Source organism: Odocoileus virginianus, chromosome 15 (genome assembly GCF_023699985.2).
Source record: "Odocoileus virginianus isolate 20LAN1187 ecotype Illinois chromosome 15, Ovbor_1.2, whole genome shotgun sequence".
NCBI classification, from domain to species: domain Eukaryota; kingdom Metazoa; phylum Chordata; class Mammalia; order Artiodactyla; family Cervidae; genus Odocoileus; species Odocoileus virginianus.
In genome coordinates, this window is record NC_069688.1 from 60,851,348 (window position 1) to 60,869,472 (window position 18,125).

The following is an 18,125-nucleotide window of genomic DNA, read 5'->3' on the forward strand; positions in this document are numbered from 1 at the left end:
TTTCTCTACTTGTCGGTCTGATATCTCTTTTTCTCTCTACTACACACACACACACACACACACACACACAAGATTATTTTCTGCTTTTCTCTACTTGTCGGTCTGATATCTCTTTTTCTCTCTACATACACACACACTCACACACACACACACACACACACACACACACACACACGTTCCCTGGTGGCTCAGATGGTAAAGAATCTGTCTGCAATGCAGGAGACCCCGGTTTGATCCCTGAATCAGGAAGCTCCCGTGGAGAAGAGAATGGCAACCCACTCCAGTATTCTTGACTGGGAAATTCCATGGACAGAGGAGCTGGCGGGCTACAGTCCATGGGGTTGCAAGGAACTGGACACAACTGAGCAACTAACAGTTTCACTTTTAACTTTATGTGTGTGTGTGTGTGTGTGTGTCTGTACACAGTAGAGCCTGAAGGAGGAAATGACACCCCACTCCAGTATTCTTGCCTGGAAAATTTCATGTGCAGAGGAGCCTGGTGGTCTGCAGTCCATGGTGTTGCAAAGAGCTGGACACGGCTGAGCAGCCGAGCACACACACAGTAGGGACACACAGACAAGCAGAGACAAGCGGAAAATAATCCAGCCTGTAATACGCCAGCTGTATTATGTATTCAAATGTGTGAATTATCTTCTTGCAGCTAGAGCTCCTGCAGTGAGAAATACTCTGTTCATACTTGAGAGTTTTGTAGGAACCTTGGGCTGGGAATGTTTTTCACATTTTTAAAGGGTTGAGGGGTTGTGGCAGGGTGGGAGGATATACCACAGATCAATCTGGCCCACAAAGCCTTAAAACATTTATTCTCTGAATCTTTACAGAACAAGCTTGCCAACCTCTACTGTATAATGATACAGTGATTCTGTTGTTTTCTTAATACCATGGTGGTGTATTCTTCTTGATGTAGTTAAGAAAGACCCAATTACTTTGAGATAAAAATATTTTATTTATAAACAGAATGCAACTTGGTACTAAATATCAAATAACTGGCTGAAAAATAGAAAAATGCCATCAAATTTTTTATTTAGCATATCATAGATATGTAAACATATATTAAGACTTGCCATATTTTAAAAATTAAATTTGGTTAAGCCAGTTGCGTATGTGGACAGAGCCAAAATTTGGACTATATCAGGGCTTCCCTGGTGGCGCGGTAGTAAAGAATCTGCCTACCAGGGCAGAAGTTGTGAGAGACTTGACATCGATCCCTGGGTCAGAAAGACCCCCTGGAGGAGGGGATGACAGCCCACGCCAGTGTTCCTGCCTGGAGAATCCCATGGACAGAGGAGCCTGGCGGGCTACAGTCCCTGGGGTCCCAAAAGTCGGACATGAGTGAAGGGGCTTAGCACCCCAGTGCAAGAGACACCGGCTTGATCCTAGTCTGGGGAGATCTCACATGTCTTGGAGCACCTGAGCCACAACCGTGGAGCCTGCGCTCCGGAGCTGGGAGCCGCGGCTGCTGAGGTCCGCGTCCTCAGCCAGAGACGCCGGCGCCCTGCGGGAGACCCCGCGCCCCACAGCCCGGGAAGAGCCCGCGCAGCAACAGAGACAGCACGGCCAAGGGAAGTAAACGGTCACGGAGACCAAAACCGGACCCAGCCCACTGGGGAAAAGCTCTTGTGATTTATGACTTAATGAGCCTGTTTGTGTTCCACAGCCCTCGCTTTTTAACCGTCACCAAGTTGATTAGGAAAGGAGATTTGATTTTGAATAGATGTTCTTATTAATGTTCTAGAAGATGAAGAATCTGAAATTGGCTAAAAATTACTAGTTATTTGTTGACTTCATTTGTCCATGATTGTTCTTATATTTTTTAAAAAAGCAGTTACTTGAATTGCTCTGTTTTTGTTTTTTCTTTCTTTTTTCAACATATCATTTTCATGAAAGACAAAGGGAGGAGTTGGTTTTGTCACTGGCTAATGACATATTTTGGAAGATACTTACAACTCAGCTTCTTAAAGCTCCCTAGACATTTTTTACTATTTAAAAAAAAATTTTAATCGGAGGATAATTTCTTTACAACATTGTGTTGGTTTTTCCTGTGCAACAACATCAATCAGCCAGAAATATACATATATCCCCTCCCTCTAAAGCCTGCCTCCCACATCCATCCTGCCCCTTTATTATTATTATTTTTCTGCCCCTCTAGATTGTCACAGAGCACCAGGCTGAATGACCCCGCAGTCCTGTTACTGGACATACACCCTGAGAGAACCAGAATTCAAAAAGACACATTACCCTGTTATTCACTGCAGCACTATTTACAATAGCCAGGACATGGAAGCAACCTAGATGTCCATTCGCAGGTGAATGGATAAAGAAGTCGTGGTGTGTCTCTGTGCGCATGCGTGCACATGCACACGTACATACTACAACATCACTCAGCCGTGAAAAGGGACGGATTTGAGTCAGTTGAGCTGAGGTGGATGAAGCTAGAGTTTGTTATACAGAGTGAAGTAAATCAGAGAGAAAAACAAATATCACACATTAACTTAACATAAAGCTCCCTAGACTTTTCATCATAGCTTCATCATAACAACCTTGCCAAGTAGTTAGGAGAAGCCATGTTTTCATGTTATAATATTAATGTTTTTAAAGTATCCTTGCGAGTTAGGCCTAGTGGTTGAACTTTAAAGATTTTTCTCTGTGCGTATGTCCCATTATATCAGTTTTTCAAAAGAAGCTCACAATATAAATTTCTTCAAAGTACCAGAGCAGAGATTAGCACTGTTACCCACTTCTTTTTGCATCTATCACTCTTAGTTTCAGCATGCTTTAGCAGTGCTTTGTTATAGAAATGAGGTCAAAGATTCTTCAGAATTTCTGATCTTCCTTTATAGGTGATTTCTGTTTCTAATTTCTTTTGCTTCTATGTAAAAGTGTTCATGTGTCTTAGAATATTGCCAACTGGCTTGGAAAGACTTACTTTAGTGTGTTTTTTTTCTTTTATAGTCTTCAAAATTGAAGAAATCCTTGAACAAGCAGACTACTTATATGAAAGTGGAGAAACAGAAAAACTTTACCAATTGCTAACTCAGTACAAGGAAAGGTGGGTTATGTATCATAGGCCCAGGTGTGCTGTTGACTGAAATTTTCTGTTATATAATGATTAAAATGATTCTCGGTGCTGGGAATTTTTATAGTTTTTAAAAGTTTTTACTTCAAAGTAATATTTCTTAGAGTTTAATTTATAGTATGATTTTTTTTCTTATGTTAAGTGACTCAGAAGTGCTACATATATTTCATTGATTTAGAAAAGATGGTTCTACGTACTCCTTCTAGGTAATGTTGACATAGTTTTTCCTTTTGTTACTTTACTTTGAATACAAGGTAGTCATTGAATAGATATTTATCTTCTTTATCTATGTCATGTATTTCTCATTTCTTCTGAGTTAATTTCTTACTTCTATAAGATTTAAATGAACTAGGATTTTTTTGTCACCTTTGAATAATACCTATGTATCCCTGTAAAGCACAGTCTCAGAAACTAAAAATAGCTCCTTTTTCTGTTTTTAGTATTAGCTACATGCTTAGTCCAGCGCATTAATGTGTGCTCATTTTGTGGGGGAGAATGGAGATGGAAAGAGGGGATTCAGCCCAATAGAATAAATCAAATCAGACTAAATCGCATTTCCAGATCGTTGATCTACCTCATCTACTGAACTAAAAATATGAGCCATTTTAAACTGACTTTTCTTAGATTTCCCCAAACCAATTGTCCCCAAAAGACCCATCAGTCTACTCCCTAAGTATCTGTAGGATCCAGCTTTTCTTTTCCATCGTCCGCTCGGTACCTTGAGTGGTTGCCTTGGCATTTTGTGGTCACTCCAGTAATTGCGGTGCAAGCTGTAAGGTGGTGGTTCCGTGGCTCAGGCGTGTCCGACTCTTGCTGACCCCATGGACTGTAGCCCGCCGGCTCCTCTGTCCACAGGATTCTTCAGACAGCAGCCCTGGAGGGGGTTGCCGTTTCCTCCTCCAGGGGGTCTTTCCGACCCAGGGGTTGAGCCCACGTCTGCGGCACTGCAGGTGGATTCTTTACTACTGAGCTGCCTAGGAAGCGGTCAGGTGGTTATTTTATATTGACTGGGTTATAGATATGCTATTGCTGCATACCCTCCATTTCTCTTTTTAATGATTCTTCCTTTGCGTTTTATTTTGATTGATGTGTCCAGCAGTCTCTGGCTGGGCCGGCCTTCTGCGCTGCGTGTGGGCTGTCTCTGCTTGCTGAGAGGGGGCTGCTGTCTGTGGTGGCCCCTCCTGTTGAGGAGCACGGCCTGTGCGTGTGTGCGCTTCGCCGCTCCACGGCACGTGGGGTCTTCTGACACGGATCACATCCACGTGCCCTGCGTTGGCAGGTGGGCTCTTAGCCACTGGACCACCAGGGAAATCCCTACCTTCAGTTCCACTCAATTTTATGTGAGTACTGTTTTTGTTAAGAAAAATATAACGTAGTAGGTTTAAAGAGAAACATTTAATAAAAGGAATTTTTATTAAAATGGCTTCCCAGGTGGCACAGTGGTAAAAAATCCATCTGCCGATACAGGAGACACAAGAGACATGGGTTTGATCCCTGGGCCAGGAAGATCCCCTGGAGGAAGAAATGGCAACCCACTTGCCTGGAAAATTCCATGGACAGAGGAGCCTGGCAGACTATAGTTCATAGGGTTGCAAAGAGTTAGACATGACTGAGCAACTGAGCATGCACACACAATTTGTTTTATTTATTAGACAGTTCAGTCTTATATAATTGCATTTAAATTGCAGTTCTTCAAGGAGTCCAGAGCCCTTGCTTTAAATATTCCATGCATCATGGTATGGGTGACATATTCAAAGATGGGATTTATTTTGAGATTATATTATATTTAATCATCATTCATTAACAGGTATTTATGATATACATATATTTGTATGCCAGGTACTATATTTGCAGCTATGGATACAGCATTCTGTTTTATAGTGCCTAACCCTGTCTATAAATTAATGTATTTTATAGTACTGTCTGAGCCAGTTAGTGAGTTGTCTGAAGCACAGTGCCATTGAACTCAAATGTCAAGTTATATGTTGAATTTTGTAGGGAAATTGTTTAGAGAATTCAAATATAAAGATTTTTCTAAGGAAGTTAGTATTTTAGATATTACAGGTAAGTTAATGTTTGTATGTAATGTTGGATATTTTGGGGGAAGTTTTAGCACACACATAGATTTGTGTGATAAAAAATAATTAATTTAACATTATGTATAGTGGATTTCGATATTGTGTTGCTTGCTATATCCTCACTGACCTGAAAGAACGTATGTATTCATTAGTGATATGACCTTTAACCATGAAAATGTGAGCTAAAATGGTTGTTGCTTTATATTTATTTCACATTAGTGAAGATGCAGAGTTACTGTGGCGTTTGGCACGGGCATCACGTGATGTAGCTCAGCTTAGTGGAACCTCAGAAGAGGAGAAAAAGGTTTTGGTATATGAAGCCCTAGAGTATGCTAAAAGGGCACTTGAGAAAAATGAATCAAGTTTTGCGGCCCATAAGGTGAGGTGCTTACAGTAATGAAACTCTTACCTTGTATTGACATAGACATTGGTCTATCCTTATCTATTATATATAACTTACCTAGGAAAGAAATAGCACTCTTTTAAAAATTTACTTTTATAAACTTTTTTTCAAAAAGAAGTAGTATTTTCTTTGTATTCTTGAACATCTATTCTAGTTTCATTAGTGTACTTTTGTGAAGGCTTATTTTTAAACTGAAGCGTTAGTAGTTCCATCAGCTACGTCTGTCTTTAGTTCTAGTTGTAAAAACACTAGACAAACGTTTTCTCATTTTCCCCACATTCTATTTCTGTTTTATGTGGGGATAGGTAGCAGCTGGACAGCAGAGATCTAGTGTAACTTTTTACATGTGACTCCGCGAGCGTGTGGATTTCCTGACTGTTTAGAACACGCTTTTCAATGAACACAGTGGGGAGGCCAAGGGACATTATTGATATTTTGGATTAGAATCTTACTTTGCCATATCAGACTGTCCCCAGGGGAGCCCCCGAGTCATTGTGACAGCTGAATTGTCTTCACGCATTTGCAAATGCTCCCTTTAGGGCATGGTTCCATCTGCCCTGAGCCCCACCACCACCGTTTCTTGTTTATATTAAGAATAAAACATACAGACCCTTTAAATTTGTTGAGACTTGTTTTATGGCCCAGAATATGGTCCATGTTCGTAAATGTTCTTTTTGCACATGGAAGGTATATTTATCCAGCTGTTGTTGAGCATATGTCATACATGTCATTCCGGTCAAGTTGTTTCACACATGGTAGTGTGTGTGTGTTGATGTTGCTTTCTCTCTTCATCCCACTCTCTCCTTTCCCCACAGTGTCCATAAGTCCATTCTCTACATCTGCATCTCCATTCCTTCCCTGCAAATAGATTGATCACTACCAGTTTTCTAGATTCTGTATATATGGGTTAATATACTGTATTTGCTTTTCTCTTTCTGACTTACTGCACTCTGTATAACAGGTTTCAGGTTCATCCATCTCCCTAGAACTGACTCAGATTTGTTTTGTATGGTTGAATAATATTCCATTGTATATATGTACCATATATTTATCCATTTATCTGTTGCTGGACATCCGGGTTGCTTCCATGTCCTAGCTGTTGTAAATAGTGCTACTGTGAACATTGGGATACATGTGTCTTTTTCAGTTTTGGTTTCCTCAGGGTATATGCCCAGTAATGGGTTTGCTGGGTCATAACAGTCATTTTATTCCTAGTTTTTAAGGAAGCGCCATACTGTTCTCCATACTATCGTAGCTGTATCAATTTACATTCCCACCAACAGTGCAAGAGGCTTCCCTTTTCTCCACACCCTCTCCAGCATTTATTGTTTGTAGACTTTTTGATGATGGCCATTCTGACTGGTGTGAGGTGACATACCTCATTGTAGTTTTGATTTGCATTTCTCATCCCTGAATCTGTGACTTTCCACAGCACCTGGGTTTATGAAGCTTGGATATTTGGATTCAGTTCTTAGAGAAGAAACTCAGATTGTTTCAGTTTGGGTTTGTTGTCCAGCTATGGACATGAGGACAAAGTCACAATTGACAAATATGGCCATTATTACTATAGCAATGTGGGTGTGAAATAAGAAACAGTCCCCCCCCCCCCAAAAAAAGAAACAGTTCCCAGAAAATCGGTTGAGAAAATAAAATGATGATTACTAAATTGCACATTTTTCTAAATTTATATCCACACCATAAATATGAATCATTATATCCCCATTGTGTTGGTAACTTTCTTAGAAATTCACTAATCTCTGTCTTATAGTCCTCTATAAACATGTCCTAACTTAAATTCCTTAACGGCTGTGTCTACTTTTTCTTTGTATATTCTAGGGTATTTAATACAGGTTTTGTGCTCAGCTTTCTATTAAATGAGAATAACTACTGAGGAATTGCAACCTGGTATTGAATGGAATATTACTGAATGTTAGTATTCTTACACCTTTGTTTCTTCTGTTTTTAGTGGTATGCAATCTGTATTAGTGATGTTGGAGATTATGAAGGAATCAAGGCTAAAATTGCAAATGCCTACATTATCAAGGAGCATTTTGAGGTACTGATGGACTTCAAAAGTCGTTAGTTTTCTGAATAGATTTCTGTTTCACTTATTTCTTGCTGTATAGCAAACTACCTAAAGCTTAGTGGCCTAAAACAATGACAAATTATTTCTCAAAATTCTGTGGATTAACTGCACAGTGCTGCTTCCATTCTGCTCATTGTGGCTGAGGTCCTTTAAAGGGCTTCCTTCACCTGGACCCTCAGCTCGGACAGGAATGGACGAGATGCCCTCTCACATGTGACGTTTCTCTCTACTTTTCTTCTCATCATTTAGTAGTGTAGCCCACACTTGCCTATAGCACAGTCGCTGCTTCCAAGAGTGAGCGTGCCAGGGGGAAAGTTCCACTGTGCAGACTTTTATCAAGCATGTTTGCATCACACTTAGTAATAATCTTTCAACCGAAACAAGTCATTTGGCCAAGACCAGAGAAGGTGAGAGGGGTTATACAAAGTCCTGAGTGCCAGGAGGCATGGTCTCAGCAGTCTCATATAATCAACATACCACTTGCAGAGGTAATAGTGCTATATATGATCTCTGAGTTTTAATAATTCCCCCAGAGTTCAGTTACTTATTATTGTAAGCTCTTCCTTAGGTGCCAGAAATTCTCCCAGAATTTGTATATTTCTTGTTGTGCTTACACATTATTCTGTTGTCCAAAGACAATCAAAAAACCTGCAGCTAAAAACCCAGTCTATTTATCTTTGCTGTTATAGACCATCTCAAAAATATAAATTAAGAGAAAGTGATGAAAACAAACATGTTTATCGTTACTGATTCAATTCCTAGTTGTAATGAGTAGTGGAAAAGAGCATTGGACTAGGAGTCAGGAGACCTAGCTTCTTATTTGGGCATCGATATATACATGTATACATACACACACACACACACAAACGTACACATATACATTGATATACATACATATATATTTGAATTTAGTAATATAGATTTGTTTTAGTAATATAGATTTTCTATATAGTAATATAGATTTTTCACATTTTAAGACCTTTGAAATCAGATTGTGTTATTATAGTCAGCAGTGCTTTTTCCTTAGTGGTATATAAAATAATGATGTGTCATAACTTTTATGTTATCTTAGAGATTCAGTGAAATAGAATCTCAGTGGCATTAGATAAATCATTTAAATTATTTTGTGCCTTGGCATGTAGAAATACCTGACAAAAAACCAAGTGAATGATGAAATACTGCATACAATAAATTAATATATACTTAAGAGAAACTATGAAGACTATAGGTTATTTAAAAATAAGCAATGTTTTTAAGTGTGTATATTAACTATATTTTTTAAATGACAGTGTTTAGTATTTACATACTTAAAAGATCATTTAAACTACTTCTATTTCAGATTCCATTATTACATCTAAAGCCATAAGGAATTACTCTTTGTATTGTTTTTGAAGACACTTAAACTTACGACAGAAAGGATTATAAAAGAAAAGGTTTGCTTGAGTATAGCCCCTCTGAATACATCCCAAAAGTAAAATAAACTGTAATTCCCCAAGGCATCAGCTGTATGTGATGAGTTAGCTTCTTTCCTTTGCATCCAAATGGACTAGCTCTTTACCATTCTTGGCAGAATGGAAAATATAGTAACTTGTATAATATTTTGTAGGGCTTAATTTTCTAGTGGAACTCTGATTTGGAAAGGCTGCTTAGAATATGAGCTGTATATACTTTAAAATATATTCTGCTGTGTAAAGCAGAATATACTTTAAAATATATTCTGCTGTGTAAAGCATGTAACTTTATTTATAGAAAAACCAAAATTAGGTCAATGCTGATTCCTACCCATATTATTGGTAACAAGATTTCCCCAAGTCATACGTGATTAGCCTTATTTTAGCTATTCTCTCTCCCATTACTAACATTATAATCAGTGTTCATAATAAAGGGTCTGAAACTGACAAAAAAGTAAAAATGATGATTCTGATGATAGAAAATATTACTGTGTTAAGCACCTCCTGTTAATTTGCTCATTTAATTTTTACCACAACCGTATAAGTTAAGTGTACTGCTTTCCTGATTCTGTACAAGAGCAAACTCAGGCTTGGAAAGAATACAGAACTTGCTAAGGTCATAAAGTTAGAGGTCATTGAACTGTGATTTGAACCCTATTAGTCTGGCTTCAGAGTCACTCTAGTAACCAGTACAGATACTTAAAAATGTATGTTTCACACATTATCAACTGAAAGTGAAAATGTGTTTTTGCAGAAAAGTGTACGCTAGGAAGTCTTAATTTTTTTAAAAAGGGTTTTTTTTTTTTAAATCTTTAATAGGGTTAATATTAATCTGTGAGATTTCCTTAGTGGTTTTCAACAAAATAATGAAAAATAGAGGAGTAATTTCTTTAAAGTTATTCTGTAGTTTATGCTTTACATTAATTCACATAGGACTTCCACATAGTAAATAGAAATTAGGGAGACTATCAATATATTTTATATTATACATACTTATTCTATTAATGAATTCTTTGAATAAATAGTGTTGATTCTCCCTTGGTTAAATATAGATGTGGAAGTTAAACCAAATTTGCACATAGGAAGAGACTTTCTAAAATTATCTTTTCTTTTTCTAACAAAGAATAATTTTACTTAACAGTCATATAGGACTTGCCACAAAGAACTTTACTATTTAGTTTTCCTTTAATCTAGAAGATATAACAGAGCTATATATTGTTACTGTTTTGCTTTCTTTCCTCTTGCTACATCCTACTGTCAGTTTCTGAATCTTATAAAATAGTAACCTATGTATAAGTAATTAATAGTGTGCTGAAATATATTTAATTAAAGAGTCAAAAGGAAGAAAATTGGTGTTGATTATCGTAGAAAAATTGAAATTCTGGGTTGCAATTTTTTAAAAAAATTATGGGTTTTGTCAGCAATATGGTAAAGTTCTTTTTGGTGTTTAGAAAACAAATATGATTCATTTTCTCGTTTCTTGTTAGAAAGCAATCGAGCTGAACCCTAAAGATGCTACTTCAATTCACCTTATGGGTATTTGGTAAGAAAATTTCTTGAAATAAATATTTCAGTGGTACTTAGTATGATCTTATTTTGTAGTATATAAAAAAGTAAATGTTTGAAATATTATTTGAAAGTCAAGAGTGCTTAAACGACTAGATTAACTTAGAGTTGTATTGGTTATTTAGTGTTTAGTATTTAGAAAATACTAAATTTGATTGTGATTTTGTTAAATATTGTTATTCAGATTATTTAGAAACAGGTATTAAGATTAAAAATGCATTGAAACTTTTCATTAAATTTTGCATTCCCTTTTTTGAGAAAGATTATTCTTGTTTACCAGACTGAATGGATTGGATTAAGCTAACTATACAGTAATACAGTAGGGTGTGTCAGATACAGCGTCATTCAGTATCTTTGCATTTTTAGGTAATCTCTGTTCAAAGCACATCCTTATTTTGCCAGTATGAGCATACACCAGTGTGTTAAATGCTGACTGGTTTGAGGCTGTTGGTTTTACCACCATTTTCTTTACGTGTGGTCTACAGAGCTGAGTATTTATTGTCTTCTGTGAGGGGTAACAGTGCAAAGGCCCGTCTGAAGCTCTCTGTAAAGAGAAATGAATACCCTTTAAAAGAGGGGTAAATACAGGATGGAGGACATGTTTAGCCAAACACTTACTGAGTGAGAATTAATGGTGATTGAGGGACAGGAATGCAGATGCCGGCGACCAGATATGAATGAACTTCAATTCTTCCTCAAGGACTTCAGACCCTAATCAAAGATCGAACACTTTTCCCCTCATTTCAGAAGCTGTCGAGAGTTTTGATGTTATTTTTTAATTAACCTTTTTATTTTGTACTGGATTACGGCTGGTTAACGATGCTGTGAGAGTTTCGGGTGGACAGCAGGGGCCTCAGCCGTACAGAGCCACGTGTCCCTCCTCCCCCGAGCCCCTCGTCCAGGCGGCCACGTGACGCTGAGCGGGGCTCCTGCGCCTGCAAGGAGCCGAGGGCTGCTAGTGGGGGCGGGAGGTGAGCGGGGAAGGCTGTTCGGGCGTGTGGGCGGGCCGGGCTGCTGTGTGTAAGACGGGTGAGCCGCCGGCCTCCTCTACCGTCGGCTGTTCGTCATTGCCACACGCCTTCACACTTGCAGACTTGCTGGTTGCTCTTGTCATTTAGGTATCCCATGTTTTGTTATTTTTCTTGTTTTTTTAAAAACTTCTCTTGAGTTAGTTTTTATGTAAAAAAATAGGGGTAATGATTCTATCTCATTTTATTATTGTAAGGAGTAGATGAGAGAATCACTCAGCTCAGCACTTTGCACAAAGTGCATACTCAGTGGTGAACGATACACTGTATTATCCTTACTATTGTAAATGTTGCTTACACCTAGTCGCAAAATACACCATGATCGATGGATCAGTATAAATAAGTCTCTAAATAATTCAGTATAAATGTTAACCTACTGGATATTATGAGAAGCATAAGCTGTTTAAATATACAATAGGAGAAGATTCCTTTTGTATATGTTAAGATGCTTAGTCCTCTTTAAGAGAAAAGAAGGTGCAATTTGAATATATGTGTCATTTTCTTTCCCTATAGGTGTTACACATTTGCTGAAATGCCTTGGTATCAAAGAAGGATTGCCAAAGTGCTGTTTGCAACTCCGCCTAGCTCCACCTATGAGGAGGTAGTGTGAGGTCCCTTGTCGGTTAGTACTGCTCTCTTAACCGCTGGGCCGCTCCGCGTGTCCGCTCATCCGCAGCTCTGAGCAGTGAGGGCCGCCGGCGCGTTCTGACGGCCGGTGCAGCCCTTACCGCAGAGGCTGGTGCCTACGATCCGTGATGGCGAGTGTGTGTTCTCCCCTCTAGCGGAATGGCTGAGCGTTCTGGTATACTGCAGCTAAAGAGCCCCGTGGCCAAAAGCTGCCTTCACTTTCTGTTTGAAATCTACCATATGAAAATTATAAAATACAGCAGGAAATACGCAGTTGCTTCCCAGTATATTCTAGGGACACATTCTAGGCTTCCCTAGTGGCCTGGCCGGCAAAGATTCTGTAAGGTAACAGCCGTCTATCTGGGAATTAAAGCATGTTTATATTGATAGATAGTACGTACAACATTTTTTAAAAGCAGGCTTGAAAGGCTTATAGTCTCATTTCTAAGGTCTTTTGCTTTTCCTGTTAAAAATAAAACCTGAAAGGGATTTCAGGGCACATATTTTGGGTTTACTTATCACAAAATTTTTAGAGTAAGGAAGGAGACGGTTAAAAAAAGATTTCCCAATACTTGAATCATGAGCTTGTATCACAGTGTGTTCTGGGAAGCTATAGTGTAGAATTTGATGTCAAGAATATTTAGTTGTATAATCAGAACAGAGTTGTGAAATATTTGTTTTTATTAAAAAGAATGCATTCTCAAAAAAGACACAATCATCTCTAGTATGACAAATTAGTTATGGATCTAAAAGATTAAGTGTCAGTTAACGTGCTATGAAAACAGTTTAAGTGGGACAAAAAGGAATTAGCAGGGACTTTCAGGCTGACACGAACATCTTATGTAGGGATTTCAGTTACAAAGGACTCTTACAGATGCATTGGCCCAACCTGTGTATCACTGTAAACACAGCTTTTGATTTTATCTAGTTTTTATTCATAAAGCCACTGTTCTAAGAAGAAAAATGTCAGAATAATCTGAGTTGTACACCTCTTTCCTTATGATGTTGGTTTCAGTCCAAGTTCTGAGTAACAGTCAAGTTATTACTAGAAATGGGCCACGAACTGTAATCTGTATTCTGATGATTTCATAGTGTTATGTTCAATTTTGCTGTATTAACTCCCACTGTTGATGAATTGACTGTTACTGTTTTTTAAGGGGATCATTCTTTTAGGATGGTTTGATTTACTTCCTATCTTATATTTAATGTAGGAATAGATCTTTTAATGTAGGAGTAGATCTAATGTAAGAATAGATCTTATATTTAATGTAGGAATAGATCTTATATTTAATGTAGGAAAATGCTTTTTAATACTGACTCTGTTTTAATCCTTTTCAATGTATCTGGGCTTTTGTGTTTTTGACAGGCCCTAGGCTACTTTCACAGGGCAGAGCAAGGTAACGTTTTTATTTCCTATAACTGTATGAATGTCTGACATGTAATAGCAATTTTTTAAACAAATTATTTGTTTTGATATACTTCATAAACTTCTTTTTGAGCTGCTGCTGCTGCTAAGTCGCTTCAGTCGCGTCCGACTCTGCGCGACCCCATAGACGGCAGCCCACCAGGCTCCCCCTTCCCTGGGATTCTCCAGGCAAGAACACGGGAGTGGGTGCCATTTCCTTCTCCAATGCATGAGTGAAAAGTGAAAGTGAATGTCCGATTCTTAGCAACCAGACACTCCCAAATAATCTTTTAAATTATTTGTTTGTTTATGGATGTGCGGGGTCTTTGTTGCTTCGTTGTGACCCCCCACTGGTCACAGCGAGTGGGGGCAGCTCTGCTGTGCCTGGGCCTCACTGTGGCGGCTTCTCGTGTGGCGCCCGGGCCGAGAGGTCTCACGGCTTGTGGAGTCTTCCTGGACCAGGGGTAGAACCCGTATCCCCTGCATTTCCACCCACTGTACCACGAGGGAAGTCCTCAAGTAATTTTCAAAAGTCCTTATTTAGTAAAGATCACCTGAGAAAGAAATAGACTTACTACTGAATTTAGAGCTACAGTTCTAATGATCCTTCATTTGATGTAATTCAGCCTGCCTTTTTGGGAGGAGGCGCTGACAGATTAACTATTTAAGATCACACAGCTAATCAGAAGCATGTATTTATCTTCATTTAAAATTTTTATTGTTTAAAAGCGAAGTATAATTGGCATGTAACACTATTAGCTTCATGTGTACAACATGCCTTGATATCATACACGTCATGAAACGATCACAAAAGCAAGTCTAGTCAACACCTGTCAGCCTTACATAGTTACAAAAAAGTACTTTTTAAAGATGAACTGTCTTAGCAAATTTCAGATGGCATTTAAATGAGAACTCTCTGCTGTAAACCAGGTCAGTCTTTGTTCCGTTGCAGAGTCTTTTGTGATGAAGAGTTTTCTGTTACTCTTACTTTGAAGAAACAGCCAGCCTAGAAAACATCAGCCTACGTTTATCCTTTCTAACGGCAGAAATTAGAGATGTCAGAGACAGAAGCCTAATGTCCAAATACAACCCCCAACCCGCCCAAAAAAAAAACCATTGCCAATATATTTCTATAAAACTTAATCAGAAGAAGATTAAAACAATTTACTAAATTTGAGAGCCTAGTCATACAGACTTGTTCAGATGCTTTCATGATAGCAATGCATTTTTGAAACATGTTTCTTCTAAAGAATATTGTCTGAATGTTAACTCTCTGTAATGTGTTAATTCTGATTTACTATTAACGACCTTCCGTTGATGTCCTCTCATGATGGTAGTGTTAGGTATCATGGGCATGATGTGGGAATGCAGTTTTCTCAAAGAAACTTAGAAGTATAATCACAAAGTTAAAAAAACACCTTAGGAGACTTAAGCACTTGGGTTGCTGAGAAAAACACGGTCATACTTTTGTGGAGCTAAAATGGCCCTTGGTAATTCGTCACCTCCAGGCCTCACTGTATGGTCACCTCCTCTTGGGGCCTTTCCTCATGGCTGATGTTCGGTTTAGAAGCTCCTCCTATGCTTTTAGTATCCTTTATCTCCCCCTTCATGGCCCTTAGCCCACAGTGTGACTGTTTCCCTGTCTGAAATGAAATTCAGGGAAGACGGGACTGTCTTCCTGCTCTGCACCCTCGCCGCTCAGCACAGAATGCTGGGCAGACTTGCCGAAGGACGGCGTAAGCGGGGGTGGAATGAGGGAGTCTGCCTAACTCCGGGGAAGCCTTAAACGCACATCAGCATGGCATCTTACAAACATCTTCAGATTAAAGAAGTAAAATAGGTTTGGGTTAAGAGACAAATGTAGTTAATCATAAATCATATCCAGGAAAAATTATAAAGATAGAAGGGTCCTTAAATACAGATAGGAGAAAACTGTATAGAATTAATGAAGACAGTCCTATGCTTTCATTCATAGGCTTTTTGTTTAGATTTTTGCTTCAGCCAAACATATTCTCCACTTTCCTGTTTAGATTCTATTCAGCCTCCAAGTCAGCCCAAGTGTAACCTCTTTGCTGCTTTTTTTGGTTTCCCATAGAACTTTAAAATTGGTACTCCTGTCAAAGCAGTCCTTTTATTCTTATGTTACATTCAGGTGTGCTCATGCTGGTCTCTGCTTTCATTATAAATTCCAAAAGAGCAGAGACCTCATCTGTGCTCAGACATAGCCCACGGGCTTCCGTGGCGGCTCAGCAGTAAAGATCTGCCTGGAATGCAGGAGACCCGGGTTTGATCCCTGGGTCAGGAGGATCCCCTGAAGAAGGAAGTGGCAGCCACTCCAGTCTTCTTGCCTGGAGAACCCATGGACAGAGGAGCCTGGCGGGCTACAGTTCATGGGGTCACAGAGTCAGACACGACTCGGCAACTAAACCACCACCAAACATGGCCCACGCTCAGTAAAGGCTGATCAAATGTGCGCGCGCGCACACACACACACACACGGCCCACGCTCAGTAAAGGCTGATCAAATGTGCGCGCGCGCGCACACACACACACACGGCCCACGCTCAGTAAAGGCTGATCAAATGTGCGCGCGCGCGCACACACACACACACGGCCCACGCTCAGTAAAGGCTGATCAAATGTGCGCGCGCGCGCGTGCACACACACACACACACACACACACAGATATCATCATGACTTCATTTACTCAGGCAGCAAGGACATACTGAGTCAGTTCGAGGCATTGTTCTAGGCACGTAGGATCCAGGGAACAAAAGAGGTGGGCGTATTGTCTATTAGGACCCCCTCAGGTTTTCATCTGTTCAATGGAGTACCGATTTTATAAAATTTCTGTGAAAATAAGAAATGTGTGTAATATAAATGGCTAGCACAAAGTAGACACTCAAAAAATAGGACTTCTCTCAAATTTTTTTGATAGGAATAGTTGAGCAAAGGAGACCGTCATTAGCCTAGCGTATCACAGTACGTCCTCACACACAGACTGTGAAGTTGGGAGATTTCCGACAGGGAGGTTGGGTCACGTGTCTGCTGCACACGGTCACATGCGCGTCCCCAGAAGTGTGTGCTTCCGTGTGCCGGGCAGCGCCGTGGAGGTGTGGTGGTGCGGGATCTTTATTTCAAGCCCCGGAGGTCCGGACGCAGCAGGGCCGTAGCTGCCATCTCCTGTCGCTGACGAGCCTTCAGCTCTGCCGTCTCCCTCACCCTCCTCCTCCAGAAAGTGACTGACTTCCTGTCTGTCCGCTCAGTGCCAGCCCCTGGATGCCAGCTGCCTGTAGTGCACTTGTAGGATTAAACTGTTTTCTCTTATGTATTGTTTGTGTGAAAAGTATTCCAGTTCAATACTACATAGTCCATTGTGTTAGCTGGCTACCTAGGCTAACTCTGTTGGACTTAGGAACCAACCGGACTTAAGAATGTGTGTGCTCTCAGAGTGGGTCTTGGGGTTACTGTATTGGCATCTAGAAAATTTTAGAAATTGGCATTTTAGAAAATTTTAAGCCTTTCAAAGTAAGAGCAATACTATTTGACCGGAGATAAAATGTGAATTGTTTTTCTTTCTTATGTACAGTGGATCCAAACTTCTACAGCAAAAACTTGCTCCTTCTAGGAAAGACGTATTTGAAGCTGCACAACAGAAAGCTCGCTGCTTTCTGGCTGACAAAAGCCAAGGACCACCCAGCGCACACAGAGGAGGATAAGCAGGTGCAGTGTCTCCAGTGAGCGAGGCTCGTGAAGGAAAGGGGACTCAAGGACTGCTTCCAAAGTGGCATTGTCCCAATGCATATTATTAAATAATACTGCTGGTTTCAAATGTATACAGCAAATGTTTTTGGAGAAGGAAATGGCAGTCCACTGTAGTCTTCTCGCCTGGATAATCCCATGGACAGAGGAGCCTGGCAGGCTACAGTCCATGGGGTTGCAAAGCGTTACTGAACACACGCAGAGCAAATACTTAGTTACTGTCAACAAACATGTATGAATTACTCAGTACAGTATAGAATCATTCCTGTTTGACATATCTATATATAACAGATCAGATAAGATTTCTAAAACATAAAAGGCAGGGGTGTGTGCTAATGTGAGAGTTCTCTAAGAGTCTCGCTTCTGAGTTCCCTAAGAAGTTTCACTTCGTGTACTAGCCAGGTTCTCTGAAACTCTCAGACGCTACTTTATGGACTTGTTTCAGGAGTCAGTCTCTGTGCTGTGCTGTTTATGACGTGCGTTCTTCCATCTTAGGTGCAGACGGAAGCGGCTCAGTTACTCACAGGCTTCAGTGACAAGAACTGAGGTTTTCAATGAAGTAGCTGAGAAGCATTGCCTTTTCGTCAGATTTTAAAGATAATAAATACATTAAGTATAACTGTTC

The 18,125-nt window shown here is 39.7% G+C and overlaps 1 protein-coding gene across 4 annotated transcripts in view; it reads left to right on the plus strand.

Moving 5' to 3' along the window:
- RMDN1 (regulator of microtubule dynamics 1) overlaps nucleotides 1–18,119 on the plus strand; it is a 34,213-nt gene extending 16,094 nt beyond the window's left edge. For 2 of the 4 annotated variants that reach the window (XM_020915685.2, XM_070477436.1), the window contains 8 exons: nucleotides 2,971–3,067; nucleotides 5,392–5,551; nucleotides 7,542–7,631; nucleotides 10,600–10,655; nucleotides 12,220–12,307; nucleotides 13,700–13,730; nucleotides 17,328–17,461; nucleotides 17,996–18,119. In XM_020915685.2, the coding sequence (XP_020771344.2) occupies nucleotides 2,971–3,067; nucleotides 5,392–5,551; nucleotides 7,542–7,631; nucleotides 10,600–10,655; nucleotides 12,220–12,307; nucleotides 13,700–13,730; nucleotides 17,328–17,461; nucleotides 17,996–18,046 (707 nt within the window). In that variant the 3' untranslated portion in view covers nucleotides 18,047–18,119. Of the gene's footprint in view, nucleotides 1–2,970; nucleotides 3,068–5,391; nucleotides 5,552–7,541; nucleotides 7,632–10,599; nucleotides 10,656–12,219; nucleotides 12,308–13,699; nucleotides 13,731–16,676; nucleotides 17,042–17,327; nucleotides 17,462–17,995 lie in introns of those variants that run through there. The other 2 variants (XR_011491542.1, XM_020915687.2) reach the window with 2 other exon arrangements.
- Nucleotides 18,120–18,125: the final 6 nt, after the last annotated feature.